The sequence below is a fragment of the Phragmites australis genome, chromosome 1 (assembly GCF_958298935.1).
Source record: "Phragmites australis chromosome 1, lpPhrAust1.1, whole genome shotgun sequence".
NCBI classification, from domain to species: domain Eukaryota; kingdom Viridiplantae; phylum Streptophyta; class Magnoliopsida; order Poales; family Poaceae; genus Phragmites; species Phragmites australis.
The window spans coordinates 28,562,600-28,584,050 of NC_084921.1; the positions used below are offsets into that span (position 1 = coordinate 28,562,600).

General features: G+C 41.7%; 1 protein-coding gene across 1 annotated transcript; it reads left to right on the forward strand.

Moving 5' to 3' along the window:
• The first annotated feature begins 943 nt into the window (after nucleotides 1-943).
• Nucleotides 944-4,823, forward strand: LOC133914280 (vacuolar-processing enzyme-like). The gene is made up of 9 exons (XM_062357404.1): nucleotides 944-1,181; nucleotides 2,017-2,181; nucleotides 2,550-2,706; nucleotides 2,826-2,911; nucleotides 3,006-3,205; nucleotides 3,406-3,454; nucleotides 3,540-3,752; nucleotides 3,889-4,095; nucleotides 4,305-4,823. The coding sequence occupies exons 1-9, from the start codon at nucleotides 993-995 to the stop codon at nucleotides 4,485-4,487; spliced, it is 1,449 nt and encodes a 482-aa protein (XP_062213388.1). The 5' UTR covers nucleotides 944-992; the 3' UTR covers nucleotides 4,488-4,823.
• The last annotated feature ends 16,628 nt before the right edge of the window (nucleotides 4,824-21,451 follow it).

Sequence of the window (21,451 nt, forward strand, 5' to 3'; positions counted from 1 at the left end):
TTGTAAAAATTATGGAGAAATTAATAAAACTCTAAATAAAGTGAAATCAATTTTAAAGATCCTTTTAAGATACATCCTTAAAAAAAATATGTGTTGTCATGTTAATCTTTTCCTTAATATAAATTAACAAATAAGTTACACAATTCAACTTTTTTCTTTTTTTTTAAACTACCTTCATATAGAATATGATACAAATAATATTATTTTTGAAAAAAAAATTCACAGAAGATCTTAGAATTATCTCTAATTTTTAGTATTTTTTGTGATTATTTATTTTTTATTATTATTGAATTTTTAAATTTAAATTTAAAAACAGGTCCATTATAAAATTGGTGTGAACCAATAAACTAGGTAATGACAATTATTGATCGCTAACCGAAGAATTTTCAAACCCTCCTGCCGGCTCCTAGACCGGCTGGTGGTCCGTGTAGGGTCGGCGGTAGGCACACGCACGGCAGGAGAAGAAAGGACAACAAATCTACGACGAACAAACTGGTTAGTTGGGCAATCAGAGGGCACACACAGCTCAGCTCAGCTCTGGCCATCATCACGGCCTTTCATGTAGCCACCTTTTTTTTTAGTTCCCGCAAGAAGAAATATTCTTACAAGTACAAGTTAGGAGCTTCTCACAAACCCACAAAGAACTAAACTTTATCTTAAACACAGAAATAATAGCCGCAAGAGCCCATTACAATTTACATCAGGAGTGACATGCATTGCTTAAGATTCATAGCAACCACGGGCAAATTTCATCCGACGTTTTTCTTGGTTTTTTGTTACATTCATTTTTGTTTGAATTTTGAAGAGCCCTAAATTGTACTAGTAGAATGTATTCGTGATTTTCACCGAAAATACGAAATATCACTCCACGCCGGGTCCCACCTGATGGGCCCCACACAGACGAAGCTACGGCGCACGATAAAAGGAGACGTTGGAGGACCGACTGAAGAAACTTCTTCTTCTTCTTCTTCGGTACGGCGCAAGCCAAGGCCATGGCCGCTCGCCTCCGCCTCGCGCTGCTGTTCTCCGTTTGCCTGTCCGCCGCGTGGGCTCGCCTTGAGCCGAGCATCCGGCTGCCGTCGGAGCGCGCGGCGGCGGAGGCGGAAACTGACGACTCCGTCGGGACAAGGTGGGCCGTGCTCATCGCCGGCTCCAACGGCTACTACAACTACCGCCACCAGGTTCGCGCTCGATCCACCTCCCGAAACAATCTCGTGCGCATGCTCCGATCATCCACTTGATTGCTTTATTGATTTCCTTCGTGTTGATTTACCTTATCCGGTTCATCCGCGTTTGATTTGATACGATTGATATGGCGGGTGATCTTCCATAATTGAAGCAAGACAGATTCTTGCGCTGCCCGTTTCGTAATGGTAGGAATCAGTGCCGTATCGCTTTGAAGCATGCTCCTTTAATTTAAGAAAGAAAGAAAGATTTTTTCGGCATCCCGTATGCGCCGCCCGTTTTGTAGTAGTAATATAATAGGAAGATTTTTTTTCTTTTTTTTGGGGTCCAGCTCATTTGCTGCATGAACGGGATTCGGTTCTTACTGATCTGCTTATTGTTTATCTCAAAATGGGAAATTGCAAGGTCAGGTAGGTGGTGAAATTTCGCTGACTTTTGGGGCTTACGTGTCAGCATGTGAGTTGCAGATATCAGTAGCCATTGATATGGCCTGTTCTGCATAACTCCTGATATTTTTACCAAATAAATTGATTATTTGTCACAGAAAATATTGACCATTCGATTATGATACTACTCATGCTAATGAAATATGAGATCATCTGAGTCAATGATTGTGAGATTATGTGCTGCATTTGTGGTTGTATGAGCTTAATTCATCTGGGTAAATTACCACAACACGAGTTCTTTTTTCTAAAAAAAATACCACTAAAATTAGTGGATAGTGGAATAGGGAACGGGTAATAGTGAGTGTTGTGTTTGTTAGACGAAAGATCATCTTGCTTTTATGAGAAGCTAAGACAAGAGCTCTGTTTTTGGGAATGGAACTTGCAGGCGGACATCTGCCATGCGTACCAGATCATGAAGAAGGGCGGGCTCAAGGACGAGAACATCATCGTCTTCATGTACGACGACATCGCGCACAGCCCGGAGAATCCCAGGCCCGGTGTCATCATCAACCATCCCAAGGGTAGCGATGTCTATGCTGGGGTGCCAAAGGTAACGCTAGTTAGAGATGTTCTAAGAGTACCTTACTATTCAATGGAGTAGTTGTGAAAAAGAAAAGTTCCATTGTGACAACTATGTAATTTAAGTATTTATTAAAATCCCAAAAATACCAATCCCATCAAGTACCACATTGAAAATGACAGAATACCTAAATTTCCATTGACCTGACGTCTTTTGCCACTTTGTTGTGAGCAAGAAAAACTGTATTGGTCCAACGCGATTAGATTGCAACAAAGCTAGTGCGGACCTAATCATAATCGAAATTTCCTACATCCTAATGTCAACTTCTTTAGTACAAGTGGTTACTTAGTCTTAATTTTCCATCCATTTGGCTTAAATTACTCTATTTTGCACTGCAGGATTACACTGGGAGGGAGGTCAACGTCAAGAATTTCTTTGCTGTTCTGCTCGGCAACAAAACCGCTGTCAGTGGTGGGAGCGGCAAGGTCGTGGACAGCGGCCCCAATGATCATATTTTCGTCTTTTACAGTGACCATGGGGGCCCTGGTGTCGTTGGTCAGTACTCTACTCACAACTAACCGTTCTTGTATTCATTCAGATTCGATATCAGTATATGTGCATACATGTGGAATCAGAAATAGCCGCAGTTGTTTTACTCTGTTGAAATTTTTTAGGGATGCCTACCTATCCATACCTCTACGGTGATGACCTCGTGGATGTTCTGAAGAAGAAGCACGCTGCTGGAACCTACAAAAGCCTGGTATCAGATCAGCTATTTGGTCATTCCTGCTCTGTACTGTTGTTCTGCATGAAGCAATGGCTTGATTTGTATCCGTGTTCATTTCCTTTTGCAGGTCTTTTACCTTGAAGCATGCGAATCTGGGAGCATCTTTGAGGGCATGCTGCCGGATGACATCAATGTCTACGCGACCACCGCATCAAATGCAGAGGAGAGCAGCTGGGGGACGTACTGCCCCGGCCAGTACCCGGAACCCCCGCCGGAGTACGACACCTGCTTGGGGGACTTGTACAGTGTTTCTTGGATGGAAGACAGGTACTTGTTTTTTCACATCTCTCTTTGTTTCTCACTCCATTTTGGTATGGTGAAATCTTGTTCAGATCTTGTTAAATCCAATTCATGTGTGGCAATGTGGCATCATGGTGCAAGTCAGTTTTGGCTTCACTCACATCGCATTTAGTGAAATGCAAGCTTTCTTCATTTTAGTGCTTAGCTAAAATTTTCAATGTTGACAGTGATATCCACAATCTGCGAACTGAATCTCTCAAGCAGCAGTACCAGTTGGTAAGTGTTTCAGACGAATTACTCTAGCTTGACCTTACAGCCACGCTTCAATGCGCCTAATCAATGTAATTTATTGGTTGATCAGGTCAAGGATAGGACAGCAGTTCAGAACACGTACAGCTTTGGTTCCCATGTGATGCAATACGGTTCATTGGACCTGAGTGTTCAACATCTGTTCTTGTACATTGGCTCAAATCCTGCTAACGACAACGCCACATTTGTGGAAGATAACTCATTGCCGTCTTTCTCAAGAGCTGTTAATCAGCGTGATGCTGATCTTGTTTACTTCTGGCAGAAGGTCAGTATATCACAAGGAAGCTAGTGATCTTGATTGTTGTCAGATAATCTCTTTACTTCTGTCGTGTCTTATCCACAATTACTGCATTCATTTTGATGAACAAACCAGCTTATTGGTTTCTTTATTTCCCATGAAGTACCGGAAATTGGCTGAGGGCTCACCTGAGAAAAACGATGCTCGGAAGCAATTGCTTGAAGTGATGGCCCACAGATCTCATGTTGACAACAGTGTTGAGCTGATCGGTAACCTTCTATTTGGCTCTGAGGATGGTCCAGTGGTTCTGAAGGCTGTTCGTGCATCTGGTAAACCTCTGGTTGATGACTGGAGCTGCCTCAAGTCTATGGTAAGGCTCTATTGACTTTGTTTGTGTTTTGCTATTATATACATGCCGCTTGTTTTTGAAGTAAGAGCAGATTCTTAAGCTTCACTTCCATTCAGTTGATTAGCAATCTCTTTACAATTGTTCTAGCTTCTAGAACAATTGTAAGATCTTAACTACTGAATATGTGATCATCATCCAGCATCTGCCTAACCTGCATATGTTCTCTTCAGGTACGTGCTTTTGAAGCGCAATGCGGGTCGTTGGCGCAGTATGGAATGAAGCACATGCGGTCCTTTGCAAACATCTGCAACGCTGGCGTCCGTCCTGAAGCAGTGTCGAGGATTGCTGCTCAGGCCTGCACTAGCATTCCTTCCAACCCTTGGAGCTCCATCCACAAGGGTTTTAGTGCTTAATGAACCATAGGTGAAGGAGCATTAGCCAATATTTCGGCTATCCCACCATACGAAATTTCCTTTGCATCCTTCAGTTCAACAAGTTCCTTCCCTTGCTGTCCCCTGGACATGTAGCTCCAATTCCAGGGGTGTTAGTACTTGAACCATATGTGAAGCATACTTATGCCATTATTTCAGCTGTTCCACAATGCCAGATTACCTTAGTTATGCTCCATTTCCGATGTACATACATGGTGTGATGGTTATTTGGTCATTACTGTACATATTACATATACTTTGTCATCAGATGTATAGTGTGTACTACAATAAATGAAGAATGCTTTGGTGCTATTTTTACATCGCGGGTAAAGTTTACTACTCCCTTGTCGAAAAATCTTTCTGTTTGTCTTCGGGTTCACATGGCCGAGTGAACTTCAGTGGTCTCTGCTCAAAGGCTCAAGCAAAACAGTGTGATTTGAGGCTTTCAGCAGGCATGATTGTTTGTGTCCCTTGATGTCGTATTGTTTTGCGGTAATATACCAATATCAAGTACACATTGCTGGAAAGAAATCAACAATCCTATATCTGCAGTTCAGTTTTTCTTAACCCTCTCATATGGGTGCTGCTGTAGTATCTGAAAATTCTGAATGCACCTACAAACACACATCACACGCACACACTTGCACCAACTAACACCGCATGTTAGACCTAAGAGATCCATGGAGTCATACTAACATTGTGGCTTAGATGCATGGGAGGCTGAGATTTATTTTTGAAGGCAAGCCCCGGGTGAGACACACGGATTCGATCCATGCGAATCGACGCCGCGTGGGTTGCGAACGGGCATGGAGCCTAGTGGTAACACGGAAATGAAGCAGAACAGTGTGATTTCAGCAAGCATGGATAGTTTCATTAGTTTGTGTCTCTTTCCGTCGCACTGCTGGGATTGGGAGCCATTGCTGTCGGAAATGAGCTTCACTAATTCACAAATAGTTGTGCAAGTATTCGTTTCTCCTGTCCTGCGTGTTAAACCAACTCTCACATATCTGAATGCTGGGTGTGACAGGAGAAGTCTTTCCAGATAATTCAGCTTCAATGGAAACATGCTTATCTCTACACTCCAGCTCAGAAGTCAGAACAGAGCTCTTGAACGAACCTGAATGTTTGCCGGTTTCTTCAAAGGCATAGCAGATTAGCCAAGAAAACCAAATATTTTAACAACGTGGGTTCATCGCAGCACGGATGGTTTGTGTATCTATCAGCGCATGCGGATGATCCTAGCATTTGTTGTTCAGTTGCAAAATGTCTCCATTTCCTCCCGTAGTATCCTGGCATTGGTAGCCACGGCTGGCTAGGAGGCTAGGACTACGTACTGTCAGGAAGGAACTGCAATTCACAAAAAAAGATGTGCACATATTCGTTTTACTGCTCCTCTCTCATGTCTGAATTCTGGGTGTGACTGCTTAGATGAATGTTCTTCCAAGGAAACTATTATGTCATGGCACCTGGAGAAGGTTTCCTTGGTGAATTCTGCTTCAACAGAAACTCACGCTTTCTCTCTACACCCTAGCTCACTCTAGCTCAGAAGTGCAGAACAGAGGTGTCGAAGGAACCTGAATGTTTGTTTCTGTTTGTTTGCCTGTTTCTTCAACGGCAGAAAGGAAGAGCCAAGAAAACACAGCTGCCAGCTCTAATGCATTGCCAGCCTAAACAGATGCACTGAAAAAGATTCAGCAGTAGTACAGCTGCGACTATGTCACGGTTGCCTTGCAAGTGCGAAGTACCAACGGCCACGCTATCAAACAAACAGATTGTACAACTGCAATTGGTCTGCCAGGGCAAAGCGAGAGAGTACCATACAGTTCCGGCCAAAGCAAGATGGTACAGCTTTGATCTTCTCTTTGGCTCGCACATGCAGTGCAATTGGTCTGTGAGTTTACGCCGCCTTTTCTTATCAGATCAATTTGCCCCGCCGACGAGATAGATGAAATCAACTGAAATCAGGAAAGTTGTGTTTGGAACACACGAATTTTACTAAAGTTTATACAAAAATATTCGTACGATGCAGTTTAGTTTCCGTGTGAATCGGTAAAGTTCCCCGCACTCCAAACGGGCCTAAACGTGGTCGGTGGGATTTATTCACCGGTTATTATATATATATACATCATCCCAACTATATTCTCTTCATTTCGTTCTCTTCTCGATTCTTCTTCCTATTCTTATTTTTTTTTATTTTATCTCATCTCCGATAGCTTTCTTTCGAAAAGATTCGTGAAGAGAAAAGAGAAAATCTCCTTATAAAATAAATAACCTTTAGAATCCCTTCGTAACAAAAATAGTGAAGAGAAACTGTTAACGCTAAAAAAAATAAAAATTACTTCATAAAAAAATTATGATACCTAACGGGAATCGATAGGGGATTAGATTAGGTGCCGGTCGTCACCATGCAATTGTTGTTTTACTAGCCAGACTATCCGTGTCTTCCTCGAAAAAAAAGGAGGTTTTCCGAGAAAAAAATATCCGAGTGACTTGCTAATCAGACTATCTTCATGGGCATACAACAAACACAATCAAAATTCTTTAAAAGAAAAGAAAATTCAAAGATTTAAAGAAGGTTTGGCATCTTTGGGGGTACCTCAACCAGACACAAACGGACACTCACGGAATGTCATGATGTTGCGAATCCTATGACTTGGATTAAGCATCTGAGCCAGCTAGTAGAGCCGGTGAAGGATTTTTTTATGTGTGTAGCAACAGAGCAATGCTAGCTTAATACAACCTGCGTTTAGTTTAATGGAAAAAAAAATCTGCAGAAGCTTCTATGCCTGCCTTGCAGATGCGCATGATTAACAATTGTTAAGATTAATCATGCAAAGCATAATGCTACAGGGATTAGTCTGAAAGGTTTCCAAATAATTTACTCACTAGCCTTTTTACAATTTGTATCCATCAAACTTTTTAAGATTTGGCCATCAATATATGGAAAATGATATATAGGCCGATAACATAAGATTGATATTTCTAAAATCAACATTAATAATACTTTCATAATATATAATTTTTTATTTAAAGTATTCTATTTTAATAGAAAATTTCTAGTCAGTATCTCATCTTGAAGACCGTGTCAGTACACTAAACGACTCACATTTCCGATCAGAAGTAGATTTTTTTTATTGGCTGGAAAGCCACAATTAGATGAATCATTGTCCCAATAAATTAAGATAGTGGTTGTAGTAGTAGTATAACGTGTACGTCCATAACCAAGAACGTAACGTGCGCGGCAATTTCTCTTGAGGACGACTCGTATCAAACAAACGAGCACGTAGAAACACTAGCAGCGCTTTTGCTTCCACTGACACTAGGGTTTTGGCAGGAAATTTCTTGGAGTGCATTCGCACACATCTTCTTCCTGTGAAATCAAAGCATTGAGAAAACCACACAGAGTTCTGGAGAGACTTCCAAGAGTGACTTAAAGAGATGACTCGAGCCGATTCGGCAACTTGGCCGGCTCCCTCGCCTCCTGGTGTCGGAGCTGGAGGGTGGCCCAGCCCCCGACTGTTGGATTAGTTTATCTACAACGTAGCTGGGTAGTTATGTTAGTAGTTTAAGTGTTTGTATTTGTTTGTTGTGTTTTGCAAGATGTTTGGTGATGGATATGTGTACGTCTGTTTGTTGTGCTGCATCTCTGTGAAGGTGTGTGAGCTTCAAGTCCGGATCGACGACGTGAGGCGCCGGTTCTTCCTTCAAGTTATCGGCGTGTTTGATGGCGTCAGGTTCCTTTTTAGCTGGCGAGCTTGCTCGATACATCCTGGTTGCATGATGTTACTCTTAGTGGCTGCGAAAAATCTAATGGCCCCCTGCTCATCAATACAGTCGGCTTCGGTTCCTTCGACCATGTTCGGCGATGGTGGATCGAAGATGAAGCTCGAGGTGTTGGTAACAGGGCATATGTTGTTTCTTTATGTTTTCCTTCGTCCTATATTTCTATTTGTAATATTTGTGCTTCACTTAATCTAATAAAGTCATCCTTCTTTAAAAAAAAAAAAAGCATTGAGACCTTGAAATAGAATGATCGAATGTGTCCCAAGATATTGAAACCTAAAGATATCTAAATAGGTCGTGCCTACTGGGCCGGCCCGAGGCACGACACTGTAGGCACGGCCCAGGCACGGCACGAGGTCACGGGCCGTGCCTGGGTCGAGCGCGTGGCACGATGGGCCGGCACGGCACGGTCCGGCCGAGTCGGGCCGGCACGGGCACGGCCCGGCACGATCCAGCCCAGCACTATTTTTATATATATTTTTAATTTTGTAGCTATTTTTTATCTATTTTTTATATTTTATCTATTTTTTATATTTTTATCTATTTTCTATATTTTTTTTTTCATTTTCTATATAATTTTTTTTTATCTATTTCGGCCCATCGGATCAACCGTGCCGCTGGACCAAAATCGTGCTCGGACCGGCCCGGCACGGCACGGTCGCCGACGGGCCGTGCCGTGGGCCGAGGGGAAGGCATCGGGTCGTGCTGTAGTCGGGCCGTACCGAGTCGGGCTCGTGCCAAGCCGGCCCAAATGGCCCATTTGATCATGTTTACTGAAACCTACTGGTACTCTAGCCACAAAAATTTGCCATTATGAAAGGAGAAATATTTTGTATGCCACATTGGCAATCCTTTTGTATATATGTCAGTGTTGTTTAAAACATTAGTTACCCGCTTTACGTCAATTTTTGCCCTGGCAATTCAGGGATATAGGTGACCTTCCAATGATACATATTTTTTTTTCCATTTTAGTATAGAATGCACACAGTTAAATTTCTTAAATTTGTTATACTGACATCTTTACAAATACTGAGATTTAGCATTTGAAAACGGTACACATGTAGATTTAATTTGAAAAACAGTTTGATAAAATTATTATTTTTTAAATGAATAGGCAAGAAATCTACCTATTATATTAAATAGGAGTTAAATTTGAACGGATATTACACCAGAGGAGAAAAATGACCGCACACAATACCACTAAAAACACCTTCGGGTGGCGAACACCGGACAACATCTAGGCTTTTACTGCATTTTATAGACACACTTGAACATGTACAAACCCAATCAAAACTGCAACTCTTTTTGTGATAGAAGGGATTGCAAGGCTTTTGCAGACTTGAAACACAAGGATTATTTATTGACTCGATCCATGTGTACCAGGAAACATAAACGTGTGCTCTGAAAGACTACATGTTATTATTACCTCCGTTTTCTTTTAGATGTTGTTTTAGTATTCGATACATAGAACAAAATTATATCTCAATTTCTTCAATATTTAATCAATAACACATAAATCATCAATCCACCATACTTATTAAATTAAAACTTCACTTGCTAATAGACTTTAATATAGACACTCTCGTAAAATAACATCTTAAAAACCTAAAACAATCTCTATTTAAAAATAAAATCAAACTTTTAAAATAACATCTATTTAAGAACGGAGTTAATAGTATATTGCTATGCAAGCTTTGAGAAATTGAGGGCATGATTGCGAGGTGTAACTAACATGACTTGGCTGGGTGAGTGCATGATTGCGTGGGGTAATTAACTTGACTGGCTGGGTGATTAGATGAGGACTCTGAGCTGTGTGGCTCGGGTTATGTTTGAGCTGTGACACCAAAGTTGCAACAACCCCGCGTATACGGATGGGATCCTCTAATATACCACACGGCCGTTGACAGGGCCGTTGACATGTTTAACCTCACGTATCAGTGACCGTGTAGTATGTAAGAGAATTCCGTTCTGCATATACACATCGATCTATTGTTCGATCGATGCGATCTATTCTGGGAGACAGCAGGCAATGTAAGTACCAAATGAACTTGATTCTTTAATCTTGATTGAGATTCTCTAGCTATATAATCTTAATTAAATACTTCCTTCATCTCAAAATAGATATCGTTTTAGCTTTTTCTGTAATATTCAAAATATATAATGTTCTATAGTTTTAAGATAACTTTATCTCAAGTTCTTTAGTTTTACTTCCAATTAAAAAACTTCATTTTTAATACAAGCCGTATTTCTCATACAATAAATAGTATTAAAAAATTTGTTATTTTATTTTTTACCTTAATACTTATGCTCAACTTTAAAATCGTCGGAAGAAGTATCTTCCAAGACCTTGCATCGTTAAATTCTCTAGCTAGATGATATGTGTGTGAGAGCGAGAGAGATCCGTCCTCATCTTGCAGATCCAGCTAGCTGCTGTTTGGATGCTGTGCTCGCTGTGGCGTTTGTTCCTCGATAATTAACACGTCGCTTTCGGACAGAACAGCCACCGAAGAAACAAAAGGTTTGTGGACGCCTTGTCGATGGATCAACGGCTAACGCCCGCGCGCCGGCCATTTGTACGCTGGCACAACAACCAAATCATTGCCGTCAGGCTGACATGCTCTGCGGTGGTTGCTGCAGTGAAGCTTTCGTGCGCGCGCCGGCGACTCCTTCCTTTTCCGGCCGGTCTTTCCTGCTCACCCGGCGTAGGCAACAACGGTGGCGCTGCCTTCGCGGCGAAGCAAAAGGAAGGGCGAGCAGCAAAAGCTTGCACGACGTCGGCGCGGCCAGTCACGCCGCATTTAGCAACGAGTGCCGCGTCCGCCCTACCATAGGACCCAGCTGAACCATGGATGCGAAAATGCAACTCCTCGTGCTTTTGCGCATGCACGGTATTCCATCTCTCGCACTCGATATTCATTTGCTATTGATTCTTTTATTTATTTTATATTTTTTCAATCTTTTAATACAAATTTTAATATAAATGGACGATACTAATAAACCATACTTATAAATATGCAGTAAAAATTTCCTGCATGATTGATTTCATTTGCTGGATGATTGATTTCATTTCCCAATTCAATTCACAGCTAGCTCAGCTGCCTGTCACCACGAAGCCAGACCCGTTAACCCGCGACTCCATCCCGCCTATAAATACCCTCCCCTCCGCACCTTTCCCCAATCCCCACCGGCCAGCAAAGCGCTCTTCTCTCTCCCAGCTGTTATTCGCCGCCACCACTGAAGGCACAGCAGATCCTCTTCGCCTTCCACCAACCCTCCAAGCAAAAGCAATGGCCGCCGCCGGAGCTGCATCGAAGGCCCTCGCCGTGCTCGCCGTCCTGGCCGTCGCCGCCCTCTCCGTGGTCTCCGCCGCCGAGGCGCCGGCGCCCAGCCCCGTCTCCGCCGCCGGCGCCGCGGGCGCGCCCTTCGCCGCCGCGCTCGTCGCCTCCGCCGCCGCCTTCCTCTTCGCCGCCGTCCGCCACTGAGCCGCGCCGCGCGGCGCGGATGGGGTCGGATGTCACACCTGCCTAGTACCGCCACCGCCTAGATCTATTTATTATATTTACTAGATGGATTTCTTCGTTGCCCTGTCGCATTTTGGTCGGATCTGTTACCGTTTCTGCTTGATGGATGGATGATTTCTACCATGTCATGTCGTTCGTGGAGGTCGTGCTTGTAGATACTCTTATCTCGTGAGTGATGTTCGGTTTGGTTGCTACTAATATTGTTCCTGCATCTCTGCGATTGATTTCGTCTGCGTTGCCAACTGTTCGCTCGGTCGGCGTGAATTTTGCGATTTGTGGTGCTTGTTTTAGTTCCCCCTCCGAGTCGCATCGTCAAGCAGGATTTCTGTTAGTTTTTCACGATCTGAACAATCAGGCAGTAAAGTATCGCCGCCAGGTGTCTGCTTATTTTGTCACTCGTGAAGAAAATCGAGCTTTGGGTCATGTGCAGTTTAGTATTCCCTCAACATTCGGTTTTGGTTTAGTATGAAGCTCGCAAAGGATGATCCTATGAACTGGGAGTCTTGTACGTCAGAATGAAATCCGTTTTCTCCTCCATCGTTCAGAACCAATTTTCAGAATTCAGAGCAAGGAATGGATGAAACGAAAATGACATCCATGCGCGAGTGCAGTACGATCGTTGTGCTGCCATGAAGATTAGAATTTGAGGAATAATCGATCGATCGTTCTTCGTTTCAACAGACGTGCATCTACAGATATCCAATATCTGTTTCTTTCGTTTCTTAGAACTTAAAAAGGAATCAACCAGGGGCAGAATTCTATATTCCGGTGTCAAGTCTTTCTTGATTAATATCATCCGAATTCCGAAGTATTAACAACTGAGAGGGATGTATAGCAGAACGAACACAGACCGTGATAACTGCATCTACTCTTGCGGCTTGCACTGTCGAACAGCATCACATGAGGGCTGGCTGTTCAGGATCATGGGGCATGCATGGGCCTCTCTTTCTTGCACTGACTGGTCGTTTGGACGGTCGTTCTTGGCCAGGATGAGTAGGGGCAATGTCGTCCTTCGCCACCACTCTGATCTAATCTAACGGAGCAGCTTCATTTCACTTGCATTTCCTTCTCAAGATACTGGTGTTAATAAAAACTAACAGTAGCATCATTTCTTGTAATGTGTTTTAGCATTCTAATTGGTGCTCTTGCTTCTCTAGATGATAAGAAAACAAGGATGCTTTGGGAGGTAGTGATCAGGAGAATGCAAGCGTGTAGCCAACGGTTTACTAGTATTAGCAGCATGTACTGTTTGGAGGGTTTTTGGTCTTTGCAGGCCATTAGTCAGGTCCATGCACCAGCCAAAGTGTAGCCGGGAAAAGAGATGGAAAAGCCACCGCGGCACGTGAAACGATCATGCCTTTGAGCATGTCTTGTGTCTATCTATGGGCCTGCCTGCAACTGCAAGCATGTGCTGTCTGTCCGTGCTGTTCTTTCAAACCACCTTGTCTTGATACAAGGCTCCTCCCTTGGGACGTGTAGCTGTGAAAACTAACGTATATTTGTTTTGTGTCTAAGTTTCTCAGTCTAAGATGAGTTAAGTGTAGATTGTTATAAAAAGGATGACTAACAAATTTTTAGTCATAAGTGTGATAAATTTAATAAAAAAATTAAGAGTGTGACATGTGGGTAGGGGCTAACAAAGTGTGGTTTGTTATAATTGTAGCGGTTAATTAAATAGTTATTTAAAAATCTATGGCGTGACAAACTTATGCGCGAACCAAACACCCTAATCTCTCTCTATGTGTGTCTACTCTGCATCTAGACGCACTATAGTTTACCACTACGTGCACTCCTAATTACAACTCAAGAAACTATCAATTACAATCTGCTAGCTAGATCAGTTACAATCGCGTGTCCAAAAGTATATAATTGCAACACAAGAAGCTAACGAGTTACAATTAAGGACCGAAGTTATGTTTAGATTTATTACGATTATAATCATATTTCTTATATTATACATTATTAGACAAAGATTTCTATAGGAGTTTTGTTCATCCATTACGTAATTATAACTTATTTTTTTATTTATGTCTAGTTGTAACTACTGTCTCGCGGATTATACCTCTATTATTTTTAATTATAACTGAGAATAACATAATTGTAACTAGAGTTCAACGTATACATATGTAAGAAGCCATTGTAAAGGTTGTCACAGAGATAAACCACCTTTTGTTACGAAAATCCTGCTCAAAAATATTGGTTCTGTAAGAGAGACAAAAAAAATCACCGCATTTCTTTAACACTATTGTCCTCTGACGTGGGTAAGAGCTAAGAAGCATATCCTCAAATGATGTGCCATATGGAAGTTAACCCTGTCTATTTTTCTTCTCTATTATCTCCTACTAAAGATTTTATTTTCTGTGATGATATGTGTTTATTTTTTCCTCTTCAATCTAATTATTAGATCACGAGATACCATACTCTTTTATGTGATAATATGTGTTTATTTTTTCTCTTCTTCAATCTAACTATTAGATCATAAAATAAATAGTACGAATGAAATCTTATTAGAGTTTTTTTAACAGGATTTATAAAATTTACTTTCAAGACAACGGTGTAAATGTGACAGCGAGGTGAGAGGGACAACTTCTGAGTGAGAGTGACCCGGATGTACGAGTATCAGTCAAGACTACTCAAGCGTCTATCTGAAATAGGAAAATTTAGGACTTACCATGTCGATTCAGGATTTACCATCCGTTACATGATGTCAGCAAGACGTCCAGCTACAAAATCATGAACTAATGGGGAGTTGGTGAATCATGAACTCATATTCTTTTCAAAAGAATAAACCCAAACGTTTTGCTCGCTGATCTTCGAGTTTGTTCAATTCCAAGCTGCTGCAAATCCACCTACAGTGTTTCCAAATTTACAATTCTATAACATCGTGTTTCTTCTCATGTACACATACATGGAATGCAAAGTTTTATCCAAATTTCAGAGAACCGTCGAATTGAGTCAGGCAAGACCAGCAAAATCATGATTCAAATAATGACGTCAGTTCACACAAGTCGGCGCAGAAAAGGATCCCCTTCCTTGAGATTGGACACAGAAAACAAAGAGGCTCAAGGTTCTTGTCATCAATCCAACGCCGTGCGGAGTTTGAAGGGGCTAGGCTCTGGTAGGCTAGGCTCCGAATGAAGGGGCTGCCCTGCAAGGTTAAGGTTACCGACCGAGTTTTGGTGGTAATTGAAAATTCATAATAACCGTGGTTATCGGTTAAAAATTCAAAAAAATTCAAAGAAAATTTATATAGCAAAATTTGAAATTTGAAAAAAAAAATCGCAATTTACAGTACCGGTTACCGAGCTGTTTTTGCGATTTATCGAGCGGTTTTCTCAAATTTTCCGCATTGTCGGTAACCGCTCGGTTTTCTCGATTTATCGAGCAGTTTTCTCGATTTTCAGTGAAGTTCAACAAAAAAAACCTAAAAATTATCTCAATTTTGTAAAATCAATAACTAATTCATCTGAGCTTCAAATCAAGTGAAACAAATTTTGTTGGTTTCCTTGTAACATGATATACATGATAAAAGTATTTATACTCATAAAAAAGTTCAAAATTTTTTGTGAGAAATTGTATTTGTTAAACCAAGTTAAATGCATAGTTTACTCTTTGCTAATCCAAAAATCATGAAAATAATTTTGTTAGTATTCTTACATGATCCTATGTCTTTTAAAAATACATGAACTCATGAATTAGTTATTTTAAGATGCATGATTATGTAAATGTGTTGCGACTAGATTAATTCATAACTGACCCATCACACCTCAAAAATTAGTGAAACCACTTTCATTAGCTTATTTATACTATGATTTACGTAGGAAAAATAATAGTAGACATGAAAAAGTTAATTACAGTACTGTTTCTTAACATATTCACTTTATGCTTGTGAACTTTGTAAAAATCATAGAGAAATTAATAAAACTCTAAATAAAGTGAAATCAATTTTAAAGATTCTCTTAAATACGTTTTACACAAGAAAAATATGTGTTTATATATTAAACTTTCCCTTAACATGAGTTAATAACTGAGTCGCACGCTTCAATTTTTTTCATTTTTTTTCAAACTTTCTCCCTATAGAATATGATGTAAATGACATTATTTTTGAAAAAAAAAATTCACAGAAGGTTTTAGAATTGTGTCTAGTTTTTTTAAGATTTTTTTTTATTTTTTTTCGAATTTTTTTGAATTCAAATTTGGTTACCGTTCGGTTTCTGAAACCGGACCGGACCGAAAAGGTCGGTTATTGCGGTTTTTTAACGGTTACCGTCGGTTTTTTGAACCGTGCTGCCCTGTCCATTCCAAACGGCATTTTTTTTAGGATTAAAGTTTTTCATTAAGAGCTTAAAACAATACAAAGATGAGTACTGTGACGTCCCATTGAGAGTTTGTACGTACCAGCTACACTCCACAGGGTGGGTAGCTAAAATCTCACATGAATAAGAACAGGGCGAAAGAGTTGCATGCCTAGCTTGTGGAGCTAATCTGTCTGCAACTAAGTTGACTGGTGTAGCAAAATAGATTGCAGAAATAGTAGTAACACCTGATTACATAAGCTACTGCGAATTACTTGTAGCCATCTTGTGGACCGCCGATGGCGACGAAGACCGCAACAAGGCAAAACGTTGCTGCAAGCAATCTCCGAGAGTTGGGTTCACGAGAGCTGGCAATGGCTTGTCCTCAATTGTTAGACCTTGACTTTACTTTGTAATGGAACTCCTGATAGCGCCGGTAATTGCGAACATAATAATCACCGGCCCTTTTTAACAAGAATATCTCTTGATAGTGATATGAATGGAAAAAAAAAACACGTCAATCTTCACAAGCTTCCCGTTAGGATCTGTCTGGTTTGATAAGAAGTTGCTATAGATAGGATTGTCGATGCCAACCTATAGAACACTCAATTTGCCAATCGGTGGATGCTCCGATCCTACAACACGTGTGTTATGGGTAACACTCACAGTCTTAACAACTTGTTGACACTCAAATCTCGCGACACGTGTGTGTCATCGTTAACGGTCATGGCGTCAGTCCTACGCGTCGATTCTATGATATATATACGCCCCATGTGGCAGGGGTTAAGTCTCAGCTCCACCTCAATCTACAGTTTATAGAATGAGGTAATATGGTTTAAATCTCTATTTTTAATATAAAATAGAGTTAAGATGTCTCACTCAAATATTTATGGTGTATCCACTGCTTTAGCTTCACGAAGTTAAAGTGACTTAAGTCTCTATTTTTAATATAAAATAAAGCTAAGCTGTCTCAAATACTTTTGGTGTATCCACTACTTTAGCTTCACGAATATTTGAAGTTATAGATAATTATTATCTTAAAAAAAAATTGTAACTAGAGCTATGTCAAACTCATAGTATTAGCATGCATACATTTTATAACTTGATTCTAAGATCTATAATTGTTACATTGTTAAGTGTTGAGATATTTACACTTAGATCACTTCTAATATCTTATTTCTTAGATGATGTAAAAAAAGAGACAGAGAGTAAGAAATTAATGTTAAGAAATACATTTATAATACATATATGTGCCTTGCAAGTTTTTGAAGTATTTCAAAGCATTTATTATCTTATAATCATCTAGGATTATTAAAAAAAAACTAGTTTTTTTCATAAGAAACAAATTCATCCCCTCTATCTTTAAATTACTTACTGTAATTTCACATCAGTTTTTCCCCAAAGAGAGCGAGAGAGAAAAAGAAAATTTAAAGAATAGCATAAGCACCTGGTCACCAAACCCTGCCGCCTCCCCAACTCTGGCAAGTCGCAAGTTGTAACTGATACGCTATCAATGTGGGCCCCTGTCGGAGGATGAACTCCTCAAGCGGGGATTCGAATGGACCCCTTCGAGATTCGGTCAGGGGATGATTTTGAATCTACCTCGTACGTGAATTAAATGAGAGTAAATGAGATGCAGGCAGGATGGATGATCGGATGCTAGAGGAAATAAATGCTCAGGAGATTTTAGACAGGTTTGGGCCGCACGGAGCGTAATACCCTACTCCTGTATGTATGCTATAAATGCTCTGGGAATGCCTCTCTGAGGATCTCTTATGTTACAAGGATTTCTATCTAAGTCTAGAGCTTCAGTCTTCGTGAGCCTCTGCTCGGCTTCGTTAGCTTGTCTATTGAACTTCTTGAACTTGTCTTCTATCACTTCACTTCAACCTTCAAAGCTTCCGTCCTTGTCGTCGGGGTGCACCCCCTCCTTTTATACCGTCGGGGAGGCTTGGCGTGCCCAGAAAGAAGGGTGCGAGTCCCAAGGCGTCATAAATAGAAAGCAATCATCATGGGCTGCAGCTTAATGTTACGGGGGGATGAAAATGCGCCCCCGTCCGGTCCTATCGTCATCATGTCGCTTTTTAGCGGGTGCAGCAGGGGGGCCCACCGGGAAGCCACAGAGCAACCCCGCGTGCCCGCCCGATCAGAGCAGGCCTGACACAGCAGGGCGGCAGGCGATATGCCTTGAGCCCTGCGATGATATCCCGAGGCGCACCAGATGACGCATGATGGGACCCGCCGCATTAAATGTCCCCACGCCTCCCTGCCAAGCAGTGACAGGGACTGACAGCAGGCGTGGTGGGGAGTGGTTGGAAGTGACAGGCCATGCTCCCTCTTAAATGCAGCATCGGACCTCTCACCAACTGACATCTCACCGCTGAGCCCTTGTGGGGTCCACCGGTAAGGGGCTTCTCAAGTCCTCGGGGAACTCTAGGTGCTCAGGGACTACTGTTCGTATCCCCGAGCGCCCTCTACCGGATATATCTTTTCTTGGTCCTCGGGGGACTCGGGTACTTAGGGACCACTGTTCCTGGCCCCGAGCGCCCTCTCCCGGAACTGTATCTGCTCGGGTTCTCGGGGAACTCGGGTACTCGGGGAACACTGTTCATAGCTCCGAGCGCCCTCTCCCGGAACTTGCACTTCTTGGATCCTCGGGGAACTCGGGTACTCGGGGCCACTGTTCATGGCCCCGAGCGCCCTCTCCCGAAACTACCTTCTCGGGTCCTCGGGGAACTCGGGTACTCGAGGACCACTGTTCATGGTCCCGAGCACCCTCTCCCGGAACTTGAACTTCTCGAACCTCGAGGGAAGGCGCCATGTGGTATTCTACTGTACTGGTCTCGGGACTCGGGGACCCCTGGTTCCCATGTCACCGACAGCCCCACCTCAATAATCAAAACTATAATTAACCTGGATATATGTCAAGCCCGTCTAATGCCCCCACAAAATTCGGAATTAAGAAGGTACGCCAGATCAAGCCAGGCTGTTAATTACCTCCCTACCTATCCCTCCCCTTATAAATCCAGCCCCCCTTGCCTCCCTCAACTCCACAATTCTTCGTCGCCTCCACGCCTCCGAAAGTCCCCAAATCCTAGGTCTCGCGTCGCTGCCGTCAGTTTGTCGTCCTCCCGGCACCAGCAGCAATGGCCAGGGCTTCCTCCGCCGCAGCGATCGCCGCCCTCGTTGCTGTGGCTGTGGCCGCGCTCGCCACCACAGCCTCCACTGCTGAGGCGCCGGCCCCTGCCCCGGTCTCCGGCGCCGACGCCGCTCTCCGTGTGCTGCCTGGCGGCGCTCCTCGCCGCCTTCCTCCACCACTGAGCTGGCGCCCCGCCTGCGCTTCTTCAAATCTAGTAGTACAGTAGTAGTAGTAGTAGTGCTAGTGGTGATAGTGTCCTGGATGCATTTGTTTTGGTCCAACGGGCGGATGGATCTGTGGGTTTAAGAGGATTATTGTGGGTTTCGTGTGAGGATTTTGAGAGGTTTTTCAGTTTTCGATGGTGGATTTGATTTTGAGAGGTTTTGGGTTTGTTCCTGTTATTTATGTGCGTTTTATGTACCTGCTGCTCACCGGTTCGGAGAGATTATTATGGTTTCATTATGATCTATATCGTTGTTGCGTATTTTCTGTCCAAACAGTTTTATGTTCATAATGCACTAGTTTTACTGAAATTCATGGAAATTCCATTCCACGAGGGATGGTCAATTGCTCCAGAATACAAAATTTGGTTGATCTTTAACTCTCTCATAATGCGAGATCCCACTGATTTCCCACTGGAATTGATTGATGCGCATGAGAACTCCGTAAGTAGGTCGAAATGGTGAAGGGGTGTATGGCTCAACCTGCCCTGTCCAGAATATGAGCCGATTGGTTTGATTTGGAATTTGTGTTGTGCGCAGGAAAGGGAAAGGGAATCTCAAAGGGTAGGGCCCTCTTAGCACAGCTCTAATTCAGATTTACTCTAGAAGTGATTCAGATTTATTTCTGAAGTGATTCAGATTCAGCTATGAAACTATTTGACTACTGGCTGAATTCTATTTCTTGAAAAGTGAGTAGTGGCTGAATTGATCATTATACTCCTGTCTATATATCTGTGCTGACTTGTATATAAGATGTATTTGGACTTGTATAAGATGTATTTGATTTGTATATGTTGTCTTCTTCATAATGCTTTTTTAAATAAAACATTTGTAATAAGTGATATCCATGAATGAGGTAATTATATGAAAATGGCATCCAAGTATTTAAATTCTTAAAATACTAGTGCTAACAAATACAACCATCATACACTCCAAATGATAACCAAAGTGGTGACAAAAGACATCCAAAATGGTCTTCACCGGTATTTCGAAGGTCTTCAAACATAATCTTCATTTTATCCTCATTTTGAAGTCCTTGATGTTCAAACTTGCTACTTACTTTAATCTCTTGCAATAAAAATATAATGTTAAGATATTAATGAATGCAAGCTGATCATAAATACAATAATATTGGAAATATATTTTAATTGCTTACTTTTTTTAAGTTCTTTCACCTTTCACTTGAAATACCCTTTGCTTCATCATAGCCTAAACCAGTTTGTTTCAACAATACATTCCATGCACTATACTCCCTCTTCAACTTATCCCATTCATTCTTAAATTGCAGCTTTGTGTAACGTATGATAGTCCTATCTTCAGATTTGGCAATCATATTATCGTAGCTTACTTTGTTCAAGTTGGTAATTGAACGATTTCCATCCCTAACTTCGTCAGCAAAGATTTCACAATCTTATTTTTCTCATTAGGCCATTCAGCACTAGCAGCCATCTACAATTGCCAAGAAATTACATATCTGGACAGTAATAATATATGCAATAGCTACTCTGAACTTTGCCTACCACAAACAACCAGACGACAACTACTGGGTCATGACAGTAGAGACCTGATCTCCTTTGCCCCTGCCAACCTCCATATTTCAGAGACTACATTAATGCACGTGCATAATCTTTCTGTTGTGATAATATTATTTGTTGATTGCATTTAGCTAGTTTTTCTTGTTGCATCACTTGCGATACTATCAAACTAATGGTCATAGTTCAAGCCATTGAAAAAAGTCTCATTGTTTGACATTGTACATTGACTTACCACGTTTGGTTGCTTACATTGCAGCTTTTTGGCGGACTTGCTCCTACAGGGTTAGTTTCTTTCACTTTACTCAGTTTTTATGCCATTTCTTAGCTCTGTAAATAACCCACTGACCTGGTCTAAAAAAATTAACCCACTGACCTTGACAATGGAACAGAGGGGAGATGAGCAAAAATGCATTGAGAAACAAGAAGCGCAGACAAAAACAGAAGGAGAAAAA